This window comes from Lactuca virosa, chromosome 3, assembly GCF_052849685.1.
Source record: "Lactuca virosa cultivar CGN04683 chromosome 3, Lactuca_virosa_CGN04683_v6, whole genome shotgun sequence".
NCBI classification, from domain to species: domain Eukaryota; kingdom Viridiplantae; phylum Streptophyta; class Magnoliopsida; order Asterales; family Asteraceae; genus Lactuca; species Lactuca virosa.
In genome coordinates this window covers 102,205,286-102,227,590 of record NC_136428.1, presented here as the reverse complement: position 1 = coordinate 102,227,590, position 22,305 = coordinate 102,205,286, and the positions used below count along the sequence as shown (strand labels likewise).

The 22,305-nt window shown below is 30.6% G+C and overlaps 2 protein-coding genes and 1 long non-coding RNA gene across 3 annotated transcripts; 2 read left to right on the top strand and 1 right to left on the bottom strand.

The window, feature by feature from the left end:
- Window positions 1–4,010: 4,010 nt before the first annotated feature.
- Window positions 4,011–4,478, bottom strand: LOC145163889 (uncharacterized). The gene has a single exon (XM_079082638.1). It carries the CDS (start codon window positions 4,476–4,478, stop codon window positions 4,011–4,013), a length of 468 nt encoding a protein of 155 aa, XP_078938764.1.
- Window positions 4,479–5,474: 996 nt separating this feature from the next.
- Window positions 5,475–6,432, top strand: LOC145162515 (uncharacterized). Its single transcript, XR_013739156.1, has 3 exons — window positions 5,475–5,680; window positions 5,949–6,102; window positions 6,217–6,432. It is a non-coding gene; the product is annotated as an uncharacterized LOC145162515 (long non-coding RNA).
- A 1,003-nt stretch (window positions 6,433–7,435) lies between these two features.
- UGT74B1 (UDP-glucosyl transferase 74B1) lies at window positions 7,436–21,313 on the top strand. The gene is made up of 2 exons (XM_079085258.1): window positions 7,436–8,137; window positions 20,385–21,313. The coding sequence occupies exons 1-2, from the start codon at window positions 7,499–7,501 to the stop codon at window positions 21,141–21,143; spliced, it is 1,398 nt and encodes a 465-aa protein (XP_078941384.1). The 5' UTR covers window positions 7,436–7,498; the 3' UTR covers window positions 21,144–21,313.
- Window positions 21,314–22,305: the final 992 nt, after the last annotated feature.

The window sequence follows — 22,305 nt, the reverse complement described above, 5'->3', positions numbered from 1 at the left end:
AGTAAACGACGTAACCAAATCTCCTGACAGGTCGCCATGGTGGCTGCCATAAGTTCTGCCTCACACAAGTAAAATGCTACACTCCGCTGTTTATGAGATGTCCAAGTGACTAAATTCCCGTTTACATAGAACGTCACGCCACTAATGCTCCTTCTATCATTTACATCCATTGCCATATCATTGTAAGAGTAACCAATGATTGTGACTTCATTTCTGCCTCTAGATTAGACTAAACCATAGTCCATTGTACCCTTTACATACCTCAATATACCTTTCATAGCTTGAAGATGTTTCATATTTGGTTTTTCCGTAAAGCGACTAACAACACCGACTACAAAGGACAATTCGGGACGAGTGTGTGTTAGGTACCTCAATGCTTCATCAATGCTTCTATATTCGGCAAGATTTACTGGTTCTCCGCTCTCATCTTTGGTCAGCTGAAGTTTGTGATCCACATGACATTTTGTTTCATTACAGTCCAACATATGAGTTTTAGTGAGGATGTTTCTAGCGTATGCTTCCTGTTTCAAAGAGATTCCATCTTCACTTTGATTTACTTTAATTGCCAAGTAGTAAGTCAAGAGCCCTAAGTCACTCATTTCAAATTTTTTGTTCATCTGACCTTTGAAATCTTTTACTTCCTCTGAACAATCTCCAGTCACGAGTAAATCGTCGACATATACTCCGACAATTAACATCTTCCCTGCTTTCTTTTGCATGTACACCGAGTATTCTTGAGCTTACCTGTTAAAACCCAAACTCTTCAAATATTTATCTAAGCAAGCATTCCATGCTCTAGGTGCTTGCTTAAGCCCGTAGAGAGCCTTCGACAACCCATACACCTTTTCTGTCTCTCCTTGCTTTTTGAACCCTTCAGGCTGAGTTACATAAACCTCTTCTTTTAGAGTTCCATTTAGAAAATCCGACTTCACGTCAAGATGGTGTACATACCAACCATTTGTACCTGTAAGACTAAGGATCATACGTACCGTTTCAATTCTTGCAACTGGGGCAAAGTCCTCGTCATAGTCAATTTCGTGCTTCTGAACAAACCCACGTGCAACTAATCTCGCCTTGTGTTAAATTATCTTTCCGTTTGGATCCTTTTCAACTTTGAAGACCCATTTCAGTCCAATTGGACTTCTCTCTTTCGGTAAATCCACCAAGCTCCATGTCTTGTTTTGTTCAATCGACATTAGTTCGGACTTCATCGCATCATTCCATTCGCTTTTCATGCTTGCTTGTGTAAAAGTGGACGGTTTCTCACTATCCTTGAGTAAAAATAGTTTATCGGTTTCTTCATACAATTCAATCAAGAGTTTATAGCATTTTGGGGCACCGCTACCGGTGGAGCTTGAGGCGGTGGTGGATGAATTGACATAAATGATAAAGGCGATGGTGTGTGGTAATTAAGATGGGAAGTGATGTTGGGGTCTGTATATGGACTTACTTGAGTGGTAGCTTGAGGAAAGGTGGGTTGAGGCCCAATTTCAATCAAAATTACGTCTTCATTTTGAGGCCCATTATCATTCCACTCCATACCGCCATTATGTGGCCCACTTTCTGATTGATCAGGTGTGTTGGGCAACGATCCAGCTTCTAAGTGACTATCACCTTCTAGGTCAAAGCCCTCTACCATGAACGTGACACCTGATACTTCTTTAATTTTCTTTGCCTCCTCCCAAGGCCACATCTTTTCTTCTTCAAAAACAAGATTTATTCTTACATAAATCGTACCTGTGTCTGGGTCCAAAACCCTCCAAGTTTTCATACCTTTCTCGATTCCCAGATGAACAACACATTTACTTCTGTCGTCTAGTTTCTTTAGATGATTCTTGGGTATATTCATGTGTGCAACACAACCAAACTCCCTAAAGTGTTCAACTTGGGGCTTTCTTTCAGTCCAAAGTTCATATGGTGCCATATCTTTCAAATCTTTTGTATTTGATCTATTTAGTATGTACACAACATGATTCATAGCCTCGCCCCACAGTACTTCTGGCACATTCATTGCCTTCAAAAAACTTCTAACCATCTCTATAATGGTTCGATTACGTCGCTCCACAACACCATTTTGTTGTGGAGAGTATGGTGCAGTATAATGGTATTCGATTCCCGTTTCTCTACAATATGAAGCAAATTGTTTCGATAGGAACTCGCCAGCACGATCCGTTCGGAAAACTTTCATTCTTTCCCTTATCTCATTTTTAACCGTCATTCTGAAGTTCTTAAAAACATCCAATGCCTTGTCTTTTGACTTCAACAGGAACACCCACATGAACCTTGTATGATCATCAATGAGCAACATAAAGTACTGGTTACCTGTGGGTGTCAGTGGCGTGATCAGACCACATAGATCACCATGTATCAGCTCCAATTTTTTCTTAGCCCTGAACTGATGGATTTGGTATCTAAGCCCATAACTATAACTGGGATGTACTTGAACCGATTGTAGCATAGTCCTTTTTGGGTTGCCTTCACCAGTGCAATTTGATAGGATGGATTTTGAGAATAAGGTTATTTGTGGTTTATTAATATATTACAAGTATAATATATTAATATGAAATCATATTATTTAATTAGTATTGATCAAGAATTAATTTGGAATTAATTTTGTGGTCAAAAGAGACTAATTAAATATATGGGGATTGATTATGTAAATCAATGATTCTTGTAGTGTGGGCCAATGATCCATGATTATATAGATGGGCTAAACTAATCCATGGATAGTCCATGTAGGTTAAATCCATGGAGCATGAGAATGTGGAAAGTCATGGGTCATTAGGGTTTACAAAGTGTAACCCTAGCATGTGCAACACTATAAATAAGCCCCTCCTAGAGCCAAAATCGGTTTCCACTTACTTTCCAAGAGGGTGAAGTTGATTTTGTGCTAGTAGCCTATTCTCTCAAGCCTTCTCTTGCATATTGGTGTTTGTGAACCAATAGAGGCATCCCACTTGAGGTGCTCAAGCTTTTAAAGGTCAAGAACCACAAGTCCTTCTAAGAGGTAAGTCATCTAACTAGTTGTATCATTCAATTGTTCAAATGTATGCTAGTTAGGACAATGCTTTGGAAAATTGAAAATATGCATGTATAATTAAAGAAAACATAGATCCAAAGCATTTAGGGTTGCATGTGCACCATAGGAGTGTTATAGTGCTCAAAACCCAACATGAACTCCGTTTGTGAAGGGTAGGTTTACTTGCTTGCTTCCTGACTAAGCAACTTCTATACGGATGTGTGATATTTCTTATTCTAGACATTCCCTCAACAATTTTCTTGTCTGACATATTCATTAGCGCGCCAAAATTCATGTGGCCCATCCTTGCGTGTCACAGCCACATTGTTGCATCATTCTTGACTAGCATGCATTTTGGTTCGTCTTCTTTCAGCAAGACTTCATACAGTCGATTTGGCGACCTCTTGTCCTTCATCACTAGTTTTGCCTTCATATCACGTACCCACAAGAAATCTCACCATATTTGAATTTGATATCCCGTTTCCGCCATTTGTCCTAGACTTAGTATTTTACTGCATTAGTCTGGTATATAGTAAACTTCTTTAAGTAGGCGTTTCTCATCATTGTTGCACTGAAATACTATTGACCCTTTCCCTTCAATTTGGACCTTAGGCCCATTTCCAAACTTTACATGCCCTTTGATCATCCGATTTAGATCCCAAAATTTTCTTTCGTCACCCGTCATATGATTGCTTGCCCCTGTGTCTATATACCACATACTAGAGTGATTTGCTTCATCACCATTAGTCTTTAACCGAGGGTGTACTTTCTCTTCATTTAAGAAGACTTGTACCACCTCTTTACAAGCATCAAGAGAGGTCAAAAACAGTGCATGTTTGTCTTCCATATCTTCTTGAGCAATATTGCTTTCATAATTTCTCTCTCGTCTCGGGTTCATGCAATCGCCGACGTAGTGTCTGTAATCATGACAATTGTAACACTGAATAGTACTCTTGTCTCGACTACCGAATGTGTTACAGTTTCCATCCCTTCATTGGTGGGAGCCTCCTCTCCCATGACCGCTATGTCCTCGGAATGATCCCGATCCATTTCGACTTCCTTTCTTTGAATCACTTTCCGATTGCATCTTCTTTCTCTCGGACCATTCTTCATGTGTCATAAGGAGTTTCTTCTCTTCTATTTCACAATGACCTTTCATTCTTTCTTCATGGGCCTTCAATCTTCCAATTACCACTTCTACTGTCATTCTGTCCAAGTAGCCGAATTTCTCGAGAGTCGATGGAATTTGCATGAATTTAGACAGGACAACTCGTAGGATCTTCTTCACCATGTATGATTCTTCTACCATGTCTCCCAAAGCACGCATGATGCTCACAATATTGTTCACTTTCACAATGAACTCATCTACATCTTTCGAATCTCTCATGCTTAATGACTCGAACTCCGACTTCAACGTTTGAATTCTCGCCTTCTTCACTCTATCAGCTCCCAAATACATGGTTTTGAGAGCATCCCACGCCTCTTTTGATGTTTAGCTTTCAGATATTGACAGTAACATGTCCTCAGGTATTGCTTGGTAAATAGTAGCCATCACCATTTTATCTTTCTTGACTTCAACAACCGTGTTCGTGGTTCTTGGCTCAACTTAATCCCATACGCCTTGATCTTGCATGAAAACCTTCATTTAATGGCCCAAGCAGCATAGTTAATTCTCGAGAGTATAGGATAGTGAAACATAACTGATCCATCTTTTTCATTTTTATTGCCTATTTCGGTCAATCGAGGTTGATATTTTGGCATACACCAGGTTGGCTATGCTCTCATACCAAATGTTGGGTATCAGCCTACCTACAAGTACAACTTCAGAGATAAAATGAAGAGAAAAAGGAACAAGAACACGATAGGCAAAGGTTTTCACTTTATTCAACAGAAAAATTCAAAAGACACTACAACTTTCAATGAGCTTTGCCAGGGCCGGTCCTGAGGAATTAAATATCCTCAAAGGCCCAAGACAAGCTAGATAAAAAGGGTCTTTATCATTATTATAAATTTTTATTTTTAAATAAATATATATAATAAAAAATTGAACCATGTGCAGCTGTCCACTTTGCCTAGCTATACAACAAAAAGAAAATTATAGAATCTCCTATACTAATAAAACAATACCAAAGTGCCACATGGCAGTTTCTCAATCTTCCCAAGCTATTTTTCCCGCTCAAATGTCAAAGTGAAATTCCGATATTGCCCGTTTGGTCAATTCACAGTGCAGTAAAATCAGGAATGTGATCTGCCGAAAATACCCTTATAGCCTTTAAAACTCGCATGTCATTACACTTCATTTTTAAGTTCAGATCATCTTTTAGGTAATCATCATTCATATCCCAAAAAATCAGCCATGAAATTTGAATTCCAAGGCAAGAAATCAGGGATTTATCTATATTTAAAATTGATGGGTGTGCTTTTACCTACATCGACAATTTCTTTTCTCAAGTCATTAGTCATCTACATTCTTATTTCCACATCTAGGAATCAATCAGATGTGTTTAGACGTGTGGTTTAAATTTATCGATTTTGAGCATGTTTTGAGAGGCTACAAAGATGACAACGAAAACTGATACAGTAGGGTAAACTGTATACGTTCTCTATGAATCACTTTTTGAAAATGAATTGATCAAGCCACCTAATGTAGATTGAAGCCAGGTGTGTTTTCTGTGAAAAGAATTGCGACTTTCTGTTTTGTTTTTCCATTGCAAGTTCAACATTTATCAACGTATTCTTGATTTCCTTTTGCGAATTTTTAACGATTTTGAGACAATTGGTTTGCAGTTTCCTACCATGGATGCCTAATGGCTTTCTTGAATGCTCTTCTCCAAATTTTTTCGAGCTTACAAAACATTTAAATGTTTTTGGGATTTATAGTGTTCCTTTTTTCCCTGGCAACTTACATCTCTATTTTCTAATGTTACAGGCCAGTAGAGCAATTCTCCTACCATTTTTCAATTATAATTGCTTTTTGGAAGCAAACAATTTCTTAAAATGTGCTGCTTATTTGGATAGTAAGAAAAATTTAACTTTATGTTGACATTGAAGATGACAAGCTGAGTGTTGTGCGGCATTTAGTTGTGAGTCATATACTACCTTTGTGTTTTTCATTGATTACTTTTTCTTTCCACTGTATTTTGAAAATTTATTCTAATATATGATTAAATCGGTTTGATAACAATTTCATGAATCAGGTTTGCTTTTGAACACTGGTCAACGTAAATTGTATTATAAGGAGGAGAAAATTGTTTCAGGAGATCTGATTCATCAGGGGCTCATCAACTATCAACAACACTGGTGCACTGTGGCCAATTATGTGCACAACAAGCATTTGGTGAAATGTCTGACTGTGAGTTTTTTAATATGCATGATTTTTATCATGTTTGTTTTAATCCTAATAAAAGATTGATTACCATGATAAAGTTGAGTTAAATTTTCATAAAAACGTTGTAGTCGAATCTCAATATTGTATGTGTTAGCTTGATTTTGGGTTTGGTTAAAGCAAGATTTTTTCATTAATTTAGAAGGGGATCAGTTTCCTCTAAATTATTAAATTGAACAAAATATAATCTTGATTTATGTTTTCTTGATACATGAAATTTGTGAAAGTGATCTTCATATGTGTTTTTCGGCTTTTTAAGCTCCTTATAATTTATTTGCTCTTCATGTGAAAGAGATCTCCATGTATGCGATTTAGAGGGTTTTTTTTTTCTTCAAATTATGTGTTTTATAATTGTACTCATGGGAACATGTGTGACCTAAGTTTATGCCACAAATATATACTACAAGCCCCAACGAAGTTCCAAAATAGAAGGTTTGTTTCATTACTGCGTTGGTATTCTCTTGGTTGGTAATTACTTTGTCAATTGAATAGTGTAACAAGGTCTTGGATGCAACAGTACTTACAAATGACAAGGTTAATATAAAAATTTTAAAAAAATGCATTATCGCTATTCATGATTTTTTATAAATTAATAATATCTTATTTTATTTTATTAGACAATCAAAATTATATCTCTATTCAAACCTAGTAAAAGAATAAAAGACGCCATTGAACCGGAAAGCACGAACTAATGGCCTTAGTGGCTTAGACTTGTTCAAAATTCAAACTCTAAAAAGAAATTAAAACACGTTTGAAATTCCTGGATTACATTAACATACTGGTCCTATACATAGACATGAAAACCTCTTTCACATCACATGTTTTCATTAAACATGTTTCACATGCATGGGATCCCACCACCTCCTTGGCTTCTCTATATCCATTCATCCGAAGACAACAATCTCCAGATCGATCTCCTAGGTCAGTCATTATCACTATAGATTGCGTTCATATACAGGTATATTTATTGTTCTTACCAACCAAAGAAGTGTCTTAAGTCGAGTAATAGTTATGAGTTGTTATATATCTTTTCATTTCCTTGATATTTTCTCTTATAAATACATTATAAACAACAACTTTCTACAACATTGGAGATGGAGAAAGCACATGAAGGCCATGTGTTGGTGTTGCCTTACCCAAGCCAAGGCCATATCAACCCTCTCCTTCAATTTGCCAAAAGACTCGCCTCCAAAGGACTTAAAGCCACCGTTGCCACCACCCACTACACCCTTTCCTCCATCTCCACCCCATACATCACTGTAGAGCCCATCTCCGACGGTTTTGATGATGGTGGTTTCACTCAAGCTCAATCCGCAGAAGTCTTTCTAGAGTCCTTCAAGTCCCATGGCTCACGTACACTCACCCAAGTCATCAAGAAACACGAAACCACTAAGTATCCAATCACTTGCGTTGTGTATGATTCCTTCTTTCCTTGGGCTCTTGACGTGGCTAAGGAGAATGGGATTCTTGGGGCACCGTTTTTCACCAACTCCGCCACTGTGTCTGCCATTTTCAGCCGGATACATGGCGAGACGTTAAGGTTGCCGGTGAGATTGGAGGATTGTCCGGTGGTGCTGCCAGGGATTCCGCCTTTATATTTGGAAGACTTGCCGAGCTTTCTGAATGCACCTGAAAGTTATCCGGCCTACTTGAAGATGAAATTGAACCAGTTTTCGAATTTGGAGAAGGCTGATTGGATTTTCTGCAACTCTTTCCAATCATTGGAACCTGAGGTATGCATATAATGTAACAATATTTTAATATGAAATGTTTTATCTTTTCATAATAACCACGTGTGGTAGGAGGATCAAATGATATTGTTTATCTCAAAAAAAAAAAAAAAAAAAAATAATAATAATAATAATAATAATAATATGGTTAAGTTTTTTTATTTTATAATTACTCCGAATTTCATTTGATGGATTTGTTTAAACTTAAAACAATCTTATTGTTTTAATATCTTTTTTGAAAATAAAATAATGAAACAAATGATTATGTCTTAAGGCATTTGATATACCAAGGAACAAACCTCTTTGTGGTCTATGTTGCCACTAACCACTATTATGCACATCATCCCACAATTTAGTGGTAGTGGTGGATCAGAAGCCAAGTCCAATACATTTCTTTCTTTCTTTATCTTTTATCTCTCTCTTTCTCTTGACTTTCTCTATCTCTCTACAATAAAAAATATATTTTTTTTATTTAAAAATCAAAAAATAAAAGAATTATAGTGATGGATATATTGGATGGTCTTATATTAAAAAGCTAGACTAGGAGAAAAATTCCTTAAAATGTCTTGAAAATTATAAACTTCTTTCACATCAATCTAACAAATTATATAAAAACTCCTGCCACGGTTCATTTCCCATTAATAATATATATTTACTCTTTTTCTTAAACTCGTTACTTTATATATATATATATATATATATATATATATATATATATATATATATATATATATATATATATAGGGTGAAGTTCAATAGAGAACTATAATAAACCAATAAACCACGGAACCAATCTTTTATTCAACTTTTTCAATTTATTTTTTATCGAAAAAAAACTAAAAATACAGAAATTCATAACTTTTTATCCTTTTTTCAATCATATCAAATTTGATTTTTTTTACGTCAAATTCACAATGTGAATATTTGAAAATTCACAATGTGAATCCGAAAAATATTTTTCACATTCACAATATTAATATATGAATTTAAATATTTTTAGATTTTTTTCGATAAATAATAAGCTCTAGAAATTGAAAAAAAAAATTGGTTCCTTGAAGAACTAATAATTATGGTTCTCTATTGAACTTTTCCATATATATATATATATATATATATATATATATATATATATATATATATATATATATATATAGGCCTAGGTTATTCTATTCAAACTAATTATTGTGTTATTGTATGCATAAATATGGGCCAATCATTTTACTTATTTTAAGAGAGTGATTAATACATATTATTGAATTAAAAATAATCGAAAAATACCATCAAAACAACTTTTAATTTCGGATGAACAACATACAGAAATTGTTCATACCACACCACCCCCAAATCACTACTTCTAAGAAACAGAAGTTGACGCATCTAGAGGCTGCTAAAAAAAACTAATTTCTTCCTTCTTCATTTCTTGTGAATCAACAAACCCAAATTCCCTTCATTTTCATTGATTTCCCAGCAAACCCAAACACCCTAACGATTTCTATCAAACAAACAAACAAAATCCAAAAAGAAATTTTTACCTGTGGTTGATTTGGAACTGCCAAAACAAGGAAACATCGTGATCTTCGAGCAAACACCACCGAGGTCCTCACCTGCGACAGATGGCTGCCATCAGACCCCCATTTCCCCTCGTTTTCTTCCGCGAAGAAGATTAGGTGCGATTTTGGGAGGTGTCGATCGGATTTGAGAAGTGAAGAAGGAAAAAACAATACTGGCTTCAATTTAGGGTTTTGAATCTTGATGCCGATTGAATGTTATAAATATATCTGTGCTTCTTGCGATTTACTAGGAATACAGCTAAGAAGAGTCAATGGTTACCATAATTATAGGATATTATTTGTGGAAACTAGTTATCAAATTACCTATTTACCCTTATTTATTTATTTAATTATTTATTTTTATTTTAAATTTTGATTGACTCACATTGATGAATACAATAACACAATACTTAGTTAAAACACCTGAACCTATCTCTCTCTCTCTCTCTCTCTATATATATATATATATATATATATATATATATATAATGATTTATTTTATTCTTAAATACACATCAAAGATTATAAATATATGTTAAAGTTATTAATTTATAAATGTTAACTAACTATTGTATTGGTTTTATTTATTTAAATAGTAACTCGTACCTAGATCCGGTCCTGGAACTAGCAAACTTTCACAGGTTTTGGTCAAAGATATGTACAATTTATGATATAAACTTTTTTACACGGTAAAAACATACATTTTGATCAAGTTTCTATCGTTTTTTTACTTGATTTCATATGTGACATGGTATAAATATAAATTTTTTATATTTGATATTTTTGGTAGGCCAATATTATTAGGTTAAAATTTTGGAAGTATATAGCATATATGTTTCTCTTTTAAATCGTGACCACGTTCTTTAAAGAAAATAGAAAGAAAATTAAATGGTCTTTACTACTCGATTAATATAACTTGTGTAAGTATAAAAAAATGGTCTAAAATAACAAAAAAAACTTAAATGTTTTTTAATCAAATTAATATATAACATTGATAATGATGTATACTAAAAGCTTAATAGATAAAAGGTACTAGCTACAACTTTTATATAAAGATAAGGGGTGAATTTTGAAACATTCAAGTTATTTAAAGAAGTTTAATGATATTGTATAAAAAAATCATCTTTCCAAATAAATCAAAATCTTTTTGCAACATGTCTTCTTTTCCTTCGTTTGGACACATGTCATTTTCTAAAAATTTTGAATTTTCTATTTTCCACTTGTTATTTTATTGTATTTTTCATTTTATTAAATTAAAATTTCACATTTAATATATAAAGTATTTATTAGAAAGGGTTTATATATGTAATGTATTCAATGTATTAAAGCCTTATTAATTTAAATAATTTAAAATTTTTCTCATTTTTTTCTTATAAACTCAAACCTCTCAAATTGTTAAAATTTCATATATATTTTTTTTAAATAAACTCATGTAATACATGAGTCTCACACCTAGAAGTATAAATAATGATATTGTATAAAAAAAATCATTTCTAATAATCAAAAGTTTTTTTACCACTTGTCACACTCTCGTTCAATATGCCAAATGTTATTTTGTGATTAATTTGAATTATTTTTTTTACACATCATTTTATGAGTTTTTCTATTTTATTAAATTCCATATAATATTTTAATATAATAATTACAATAAATATAATAATAAATGAATATTAATTTCATTAATAAACTTACTTTTTAATGAAAAAAAGGAAACTAATCATAAATATGTATCAATTGAAATGAAAGAAACATTACATGGTTGGTATGTTTAATCCAAAAACAGAAAACACTTAGGATTCTTCAAATAGAATTTTGAAAAATATCCATTCTTTTAGAGTTTAGATAAGTTAACGAATTTAATCAAGAAAATCTCTTATAAAATTTGTCTATGGGTGTTTTCGGCACGGAACTTTTGGGAGCGTCTGAGAGCTTCTAGCTTCTAGCGTTTGACAAAACGCTCTGTTTTGAATAGAAAGCTTTGTTTGACACTACAAGCTTCTAGCGTTTAATTCAAACAAAACGCTACAAATCCAAATGCTACTTCATGTAGCGTTTAACAAAACGCTACAAGCTACCCGCTACCAATTAATTTTGCCGAACACGCCCTATGAAGAAAAAAAAAAGTTCAAAGTAAATATAAATTTTATGAACAAAGCCCTATATGTATTTCCTGGAGCCGCAGTCCTATATTTTATTTCAAATAGTTCTGTTTTATATTTTTAATTAACTTTTTCATAGTTGATAGACATATTAAATTATAATGTTTTCTAATAAAACATGTGGGTGAATATAAATATTTTATATAGATTATGATTGATTTTTATTTTTTTTTTATTTTTAATTTTTGTGTGAATTAACTATGGTTATAATAAATAATTACTAAAAATCATTCTTCAATAATTACTATTAGTTTTTATTTTAAACAAAAATTTCATAAATAGCTACTTGAAATGGTTTTTTGGAAGCAGTAAACTTTTATTATTATTATTATTATTATTATTATTATTATTATTATTATTATTTTGTAATATTACAATTTTAAAAGCTTTATACAAATAAAATCTAAAACTTTCGGTTTTCAAATGCCATCTAGTTTGTGTTAAAACACACCCAAAATATAATGATTATATACTTACAAGTGTACGTGTGTATTTATACTTTATGTGTTTTTTTTTGTTTTAAAACTGGTATAACAATACCATTTTGTTACATTTGTTTCTAATCTCTGATTATAATATCATGTTTCAACAATTGTTTTTTGGTTATAACTTCTTTTTTCAACAATTTTGTTTTTTGAACATAACTTTTTTTTTTTCTTTAATTAAAAAAAATCTGAAAAAACCAAAGTTCTTAAAATTTAATTCTCTATAAAATGAGCAGTCATTAAAATTTGAAAAAAAAAATATTTTAATAATTTTTTTTATAAAAAAACACATATTTTTTTTTCCAAAAATCATAAAAATTTAAGGGATACTTCTACTCAATATACTAGTGACTTTGTAAAAAGAATTTTTCAAAAAACGTTTTTGAAGTACTTATTTTTAATTTGGAGAAATATTACTTTTTTAAAAAAAAATATTAAACATAATATGATCCAAAATGTGATGATTTAAAATATTTATGATTCAAAAAAAACTTTTGATTCACTTTGTTTATGATCTAAAAATATTTCGACTCACATATTTTATAATCCTTAATTATATTTTTATTATTTAAAATTAAATGATTAAAAATATATATAATGATCAATAATTTTTTTTGAACAAAAACTATATTTAATTGAATATATTATTGATCCAAAATCATATGATTCAAAAATGATTTGATTAAAAATACTATGATTCAAAATATTTTGATTCAAAATTTTATTATCCAAAAATAATATGATTCAAAAAAAGTATTAATGGAAAATATTACGATCCTTAATATTCTTCTTATTAAAAAATTTATAATTGTTAAACATTAAAAACTCAAACCTATACTTAGTTTAAAAAATCAAAAAATAAATCAAAAAAATAAAAACAAAAAATATAGAAAAATAATAGTATCTTCAAGTATGTATAAAAGATATTGAAAAAAAAACAAAAGAAAAAGAAAAAAAATTAAAAATTAAAAAAATTAAAAAACGAAAAAAAATTAAAACATTAAAACCGAGCATATATCTGTTTAATTTTTTTTGAATTCTTTTTAAAGAAAAAAATAATAAATAATAAAAATGAAAATAAACCAAAATAAACGAAAATAAATAATAAAACCTACTTAAATGACGTTTCATGGACGTTCGCCGCACATGATTAAATCATCGATTCCATATTTGTTACCACAGTCGTGGTTCGCATGCAAACACACCATGGCCAAGTATTTGGATTTGACGTTTGTACCATTGACGAAATGAGTGGTGGAGAATTGTCCTTGCAGTCCTCACTATTTTTTTAGTTCTCACCGGAACCGGACTATATATATATATATATATATATATATATATATATATATATATATATATATATATATATATATATATATATATATATATATATTTGAGATAGACTTAATTTTGTGAAACCGTGAGACTAATTTTTTGTAATGAAATATTATAATATTCTAATGTTCATAAAAATATAATATATATAATATTATAACATTATATGTTTTAGAATATTTCAATGTAAAATATGTGAACGATATTGTTTTAGAATAGTAGAATATTAGACATATGATATTTATATAAACCCTAGAATATTATAATATTTCATTAGAAAAAAGTGGTACCGCGGTCTCACAAATATAGACAGTCAGATGAACCTTATATATATATATATATATATATATATATATATATATATATATATATATATATATATATATATATATATATATATATATATGAGGGTTCAATTAAGAAAAAAAGTTGAGAAAATGAAATTAAATTTCAAAAACTAATTGGAATGGTAACCCACACGTGTGTTTTCAAACAAACTAATAATACGTTTCTTTAAACTATGCTAATCATTACCTTATTATATATATATATATATATATATATATATATATATAGGAAAAAGTGAATATGTGGTTGTCATGTATGTAATATTCGGTATAGAACCATCAAAATTGACTTCATTTTGGTTAAAAAAAATACAATTTTTTTCATTGTTAGCTTCTCCTATTGCTTTTGAGCTCATATTATCTTTGATTTAATAATTTATCCCTAACATCTCTGTATTTCGAATGTGTTGTTTATATTATACCTCTAGTAGGTTTCATAACTTTCTTTGACACCTACCATATGTATACTTGCATGGTTCTTTTTGATGTGTTATGGGAAGAAGTTTATTGGATTTTTAATGAATAATTTCAATCTTTCACTATAGTTTTCTATATTAAATTTTGAATATGAAAGCTTATAGGTAGTTGATAATGTATTCTTATATATGGTTTATGGTGCAAAATTAAATATTTAAAACTCTATAAAAATATGTACAAATTCTATCTTCTAGTCTAATAGAGGATACAAGAAAGATGGTAGAGAGATTTGATTGAATTTAGTTAAAACTATTATGTTTTTGATGATTCTATACATAATATTAGGTACATAACAGCCACATATTACCTAAGCATATATATATATATATATATATATATATATATATATATATATATATATATATATATATATATATATATATATATAAAGTCATATCTTGATTTTTTTTCATTTTTTTTCTTTTTACTACCTTTTTATTTGAATATTTATTCATAAAATTTTTTGTTAATCGCAAGGATCAATTTTGCAGTTTTCAAACTTAATTTTAAAAATATAAAAGGTTTAATTTGAAAATTAATATAACTATAAGGCTATCTATGGTAAATTAGTATTCATTACCTATGAAATAGAGTGATAATATGTCTAAGGCCCTACAGACTTTTGTGTTTTGGTTTAAAGTGTCTCTCACATTATTTTTTGGCTTTCTAAGGGATTAAACTCCAATATTATGGATTAAAAACATTCTTCTTTTAAAATGTGAAGGGGTAACATGGTTACCCATTACCTAGTCAATAAATAAAATATTTTAGGTAAGTATATTAAATGTCAACACATTAGTGCTAAATCCTTCATCCTCTTCATCACTAAGGCTGTAGGGAGTGGGGTTGCCAAGGAGGTCACTACCCTGGCTAGCGAGCGTTAAACACCTCCCTATCTTGCACCAAGGGGCTCGCCAAACAAGCCTCGTTGTAACTATAACGAGATGAGATATGAAAGAAAAAGTGTGAGGGCGTGTTGTGATTGGTTGATTTGTGTTTATTTTTTTTCCCGCAAAATAAAACCTATTAAATTGGCACACTACCACTCCCTAACGTTTTTTGTGCTAGACATGCTAAACTTATGTGGCTTCAAAAAAACTAAAGAAACCTATGTGACAATATGCTAAGAATGCTACAACTTTCTCTAACATAATACCCTTTATCTTATTCTATTGGCTTTTTATGTCGATGCTTTGTGATCCAGTTGTCTTTGCCATAATCACAAATGACATCCCTCCAAGCACGTTATTCACCAGTCTCACGCCAACCATATGTGTCTTTAGCAACAATGGTGGAATTGCCTTTGACAGAACGACCTAAATCCCATTCAGAGTTTGGTACCTAAAATTATTGCTCATACTTAAATCCCGTTCAGAGTTTGGTACCTATAATTGTTGCGCAAACTTATATGAATCACCGATGTCATGGCGTTTAAAACAAATAGTGGAGCCTTTTTGTTGACTTGAAGTTCCGGTCCAATGGCGGAGCTTTAACTTTTGATTTGGGGGGGGGGGGTGAAAGTATAATATGTATTAAAATTTGAGAATATGGGAGGCCACAATCCAAATTTTATATTTTTAGGCCTAATGTGTATAACTTTTAATAAGTATTTATACTTCTAACAAAAAAACAAGGATGGGGGGTGGGGGGCACATCCCCTTACGGCCCAAAAGAACTCCTCCCCTGTTCCGGTCCATCTTCTTCCCATATGGATTAGTCTGTTTGACAGTGCAGTTCCAATTAAACCACATGCAAACCCAAAATGCAAGATTAAGTGCCCCCTTGGCCATCACCACCTGATCCCCTTCTCTCACCAGATCTCCAGTTGTTGCATCACCATCTCTCCATCTAATTCTCACCATCAGTGGCCCTTCCACCCTCTTCGACTATCATCACATCCTTTTTTCTCACTGGGTATTCGGTTGAACTCTAAATTTTATTGTCATCGACCATCATTGTTGCATCTATTCCTGACCCTACTTTCTTACCGAGCTCATCTAGGTTAGTCTCCATGGACTAATTAGTATAGCATTATTCTTGAACTTGATTTTTGGAAGGTTGATTTGAAGCAATTAGGGTTTAACGTTTTGCTTTTGATTGACTTAATAATTATACATATGGTTCAATCGTTTGGAATTAGAGACTTTGTTCTGGATTATTTTGATTTCTTAGCTACAAATATTTATACTATTTGATTTGTAGGTTCCCTTGATGCTAGAAGCTCACCATTAGGGTGTATATTCCATTACTTGTATTAGGGTTGGACTCAAACCATCACATTTGGAATTTAATTTAATTTTTTTTGCTATATAAACCACACATAGGAAACATGTTCTTACAAGTAAGGGGAATTTTTTAAGTAAGTAAATATGAATTTTATGCCCTTGATTATCCAAAAATAATATGAGAAACCTTTTAAACAAAAAGTGAATAGTTCATAAGACCTCAGTTACACTGTCTCTTTAATAAATATAGATAGCATAAATAAGTATTATGAAATAAATTTAAATTAGTTAACTGTAAATTCGTTAAATTTGTCAAATTCATCATCATCATCATACATACTTATAAAACTAGCATTTTTTCTTGAATCTCATGCATTTGAAACCCCCTTTTTTAACTTCCTTTCACCACATTCATTTGAAACTCCCATGACTTTTCAATTTCTTTACAATAATATTATAAATAAGTTAAATAATGTTCTATAAACAAGAAAGGGTGTTTTATTACAATGTCTTCATCCCACATCGATGGTGAGAGTAAACAAGAGAATGTTTCCTCTTCTATAAATAGGAAAGATTGTGAAATGTTTCAAAGGGACCAAACCATGAGAACTTCCTCATGCCTACCTTTGTAGGATTTTGAAGGTATTATTTGGTGAGATTGTCTATATTGGCAAGTGTCCAGTTAACTTTTAGAATTTAAAAAATGGTTTTGAACCGAATTTTTTCAGGTTTAAACCGTGTTTCAGTTAGAAAAAAAATTATGTAGTTGGGTATATTGAGTTGAACCGGAGCTGGATCAATTTGGACCGATAAATGAATCATTTTCCTTTCACGACAAACATTTGAAACTCCCATGATTTTTCAAATTATTTATAATAGTATTATAAATAAGTTACATAATTTTATATAAATATAAAAAAGCATCTACCTAAACCTAAAATTATAACTGTTTGAAAAATCACTTTGATTCAAAAGCACGAAATATATACAAACCGGGTTTCACTAGAAAAAAAAATATGTAGTTTGGTATATTTAGTTGAATCGGTCCGAGTTTGATCTGTTTGGACAATAAAACAAGCATTTTCCTTTCACTACATACATTTGAAACTCCCATGATTTTTCAAATTGTTTCCAATGATATTTTAAAAAAGTTACATAATGTTATATAAATATAAAAAAACATCTACCTAAACATAAAATTATAATTGTTTGAAAATTCGATTTGATCAAAAGCACGAAATATATACGCAGATTATATTTTATAAATGAATTCTTTTTATAATGAACTTTTGAATCTTGAAAATACATATAAACAAACTTTCTATATTAAGTACCTAACTGAATTTATGATTTTAGAATTGAACAAAAAGTTATTCAATAAAAACTTACTTTTTTGGATAGCAACTTACGAGATTATAGAAAAATGGAACTATTGAACAATAAAGAAACGGTAAACAAGAGAAATGGTGTTTTACTAAATAAGTTGAATAATGTTTTATAAACAAGAAAGCGTGTTTTATTACAATGTCTTCATCCCATTTCGATGATGAGAGTAAACAAGAGAACGTTTCCTCTTCTATAAATAGGAAAGGTTGTGAAATGTTTCAAAAGGACCAACCCATGACAACTTCCTTATGCCTACCTTTTTAGGATGTTGAGGGTATTCTTTGGTGAGATTGTCTTTATTGGCAACTGTCCATTTAAGTTTTAGAATCCCGAAAATGGTTTTGAACAAGATTTTTTTAGGTTCAAACAGAGTTTCAGTTGAAAAACCGTTATGTAGTTTGGTATATTGAGTTGAATCGGTCTGAGTTTGATCAATTTGGACCGATAAAGGAAGCATTTTCCTTTCAGCACATACATTTGAAACTCCCATGATTTTTCAAATTGTTTCTAATAATATTATAAATAAGTTACCTAAACATAAAATTATAATTGTTTGAAAAATAAATTTGATTCAAAAACACAAAATATATACAAACCGGGTTTCAATAGAAAAAACGTTATGTAGTTTGGTATATTAAGCTGAATCGGTCCGAGTTTGATCAATTTGGACCGATAAATGAAGCATTTTCCTTTCACCACATACATTTGAAACTCCCATGATTATTCAAATTGTTTATAATAATATTATAAGTTACATAATGTTATATAAATATAAAAAAATCTACCTAAACATAAAATTATAATTGTTTGAAAAATCACTTTGATTCAAAAGCACGAAATATATACTTGATTATATTTTATAAATGAATTCATTTTATAATGACATTTTGAATCATGAAAATACATATAAACAAACTTTCTATATTAAGTACCTAACTGAATTTATGATTTTAGAATTTAACAAAAAGTTATTCAATAAAAACTTAATTTTTTATAACAACTTACGAGATTACTGAAAAATGGAACTATTGAACAAAAAATATTCTGGATAACGTTTTATTTTTATTATTTAATATTTTATTTAACAAAATGAAATTATTGGCAAATAAAGAAATGAGTTTAATTAAAATGTCTTCATCCCACATTGATCGTGAGAGTAAACAAGAGAATGTATTCTCCTCTATAAATAGGAAAGGTTGTGAAATATTTCAAAGGGACTAAGCCATGAGATCTTCCTTGCATCTAACTTTGTAGGACGTTGATTGTATTCTTTGGTGAGATTGTCTTTGTCGACAAGTGACCAATTAAATTTCAGAATTTCAAAAATGATTTTGGACCGTATTTTTTAGATTTGGATCGAGTTTAATAAGGATCCGAGTGTCTTCTGGATGAGTTAGGCAAACTCGCTTCCATTGGAGGCCGAGTTTAAGTAACATGCCGAGTATTTGGTTGTGTTAGCCAAGTTTTACAACCCTGTATGTAATACAATTTAAAGTTTTAACCTTATAAAAGACGTCACTATTATCATATGTTCTACATAATTATGGTAATATTTATGATACAAAACATTTTTTTTTATTATTTAAGATAAAAAGTTGTCTCTATTATAATATGTTGTACAGAATGATAAAATTTAAGATAGATAAAAAGATGTCTCTATTATCGTATTTTCTACATAATGATAATATTTAATATAAACGTTTTAATTTAATATGAAATTATTATTTAATAGATAAGAATAACGATTTATTTATTTTTAAAATTTTTTTTCTATTTTAATCATATAACTTTGTATATGCAAAACAACTTCAAGTTCCAACATTATCTCTTATAATATAGTTAAACATAATAACAATACTAAAAATTATTTTTTATATTTTTTATGAAATTATTATTTAATTGTTAATAACAATGATTTAGTTATTTTTAATATAAAATATTTTTTTATATCCCACACAACGCGCGAGCATTCGCCTAGTGCTTACATAATTTTATCATGTGAATAAATGCATCCTTTGAAAATTATTAGTGTCACATGAAGTATTTTATAAATTATTAGGTATTTGAAAAATTCATCAAACAAAACGAATAAAGTTACATTTTTAATTTCAATATTCATATTTGTTTTTTTTTCATTGGAAATATGTCCCATCAAAACTTTTTCCTATTACTAATTAGTTCGCAAGCCTTTTTCATTTATATTTCAGAATTGGTTTATAACCAAATTACAATTATTGTTTAGTCCTCGCTAATTATTATCGTCTTCTTTCACTTTATATTAACTAGGTGATAAAAGGCATAGGGGAGCAATGGTCGGCAAAACTAGTAGGTCCAATGGTGCCTTCGTCCTACTTAGATGGAAGGATTGTAGGTGACAAAGGGTATGGTGCAAGTTTATGGAAACCACTTGAGCATCAATGCACCAAATGGCTTGAAACCAAGCCCCAAAACTCAGTTGTTTATGTCTCTTTTGGGAGCATGGTGTCACTATCCCAAGAAGAAATGGAAGAAATATCATGGGGTTTACAACAAAGCGGGTTCAATTTTCTTTGGGTTGTCAAAGATTCGGAGACACATAAATTGCCCAAAGGGTTTCTTGAATTAACCACAAAAAATCAAGAAAAGGGTTTGATTGTAAATTGGTGCAACCAACTTGAGTTGTTGGCTCACGATTCAGTAGGTTGTTTTGTGACACACTGTGGGTGGAACTCAACGTTGGAAGGGTTGAGCCTTGGAGTCCCGATGATCGGGGTCCCAAAATGGGCTGACCAATTAACCGGTGCCAAGTTTATAAAGGATGTATGGTGTGTGGGTGTGAGGGTCAAGGTGGATGCTGAATTTGGGATTGTCGGAAGGGAAGAACTTGTTTCGTGTTTGAATGAGGTTATGAATGTAGGGGAAAAGAGTTTACAGGTCAAGAAAAATGCAAAGAAATGGAGAGAATTAGCTAAAGAGGCAATAAGTGAAGGAGGGAGCTCGGATAAAGCCATTGATGAGATATTGATGGCATTGAAGGGATTTTGCAAAAAAAGAGACTTGTGTTAAGGTTGAATCTAATGCATCATACTTGATTAGTTGAATAAGAACTACACTCTTAATTGGTTCTAGAATAACTAATAAACAAATTCACATTAAGTGCAACTTACGTTAGCTAATTTGTAACAGTTTATACTAATTGATTCTAATCATAGAGATATTCTATTACTTAATTTTCACTTGAAAATATGAGTTTACCACTATTAGTGTGTGTGTGCGTGCACGTGTTGGTTACCTTATATTTTGGGATTTTTAGAACATTAAGGTACTACTGTGCATGATTGTGGTTGTTATCTTGAGTCTATCAAGTTTTAGTGGTTCATATTTGTATCTCTTACTAAAAGGTCAATTTTCAATCTAAATATTATTTGTAATTTGTTTTTTTTACTTTTTATTTATATACATAGATTTGAGTTTTGTTGTTTATTCTTTTATACCAGCTCACTTATCATTTATTATATTTTTATAAAATAAAGGAACCAAATCTGGAAAATGACAAAAAAAAGGAACAATTTCCTATCACAACCTATTTCTACAAAGTTGGTTGCTATTATACATTAACTTCACAAAATTATTTATCATAAATTTTCATGTAAAAAATGACCAAATATAGAAATGGCCAAAAATGAACAAGTTCTTATCACAACTTATTTCTAAAAAGTTGGTTGCTATTATAGATTAAATTTACAAAGTTGATTCCTATTTATCGTAAAATTTCATGTCAGAAATTAAACCAAATTTGCAAAAATAAAAATTCATAAAAATGAAACTAGTTCATGTGACAACTTATTTCTACAAAGTTGGTTGGTATTATAGATTAACTTTAGAAAATAAGTTTCTATACATCATAATATTTCCTTTAATCATAAGAAAAAACTATCATTTTGTGTCATTTGTTTCTGTGTTTTGTATGCGTTTCTATATATGTTTGTCTCTATGTTATTTTAAGTTACCAACTGTTTAGTACACGAGCTTTAACCTAGTTAATAATAAGGTTACGTTATAAAACACCTCCTCTAAGCTTGTATAATAATCCAATATGCATGAATCTGTAACTACTTTACAATATATCTTAATTCGTCAATTGTATGTCATATGGACAATTTTCTAATTTGAACTAAAAGTAAAAGTAAGCATATGAAATCTAAGCACATGGAGAAACATGTCAATA

What these genes read in the sequence shown, in the direction of transcription:
- LOC145163889 (XM_079082638.1), bottom strand. Translation starts at nt 4,478, where the DNA reads ATGTATTTGGGAGCTGATAGAGTGAAGAAGGCGAGAATTCAAACGTTG.
- UGT74B1 (XM_079085258.1), top strand. Translation starts at nt 7,499, where the DNA reads ATGGAGAAAGCACATGAAGGCCATGTGTTGGTGTTGCCTTACCCAAGC. An exon ending in TCCAATCATTGGAACCTGAG is followed by an intron (nt 8,138 to 20,384) that starts GTATGCATATAA and finishes TATATTAACTAG; the next exon opens with GTGATAAAAGGCATAGGGGA.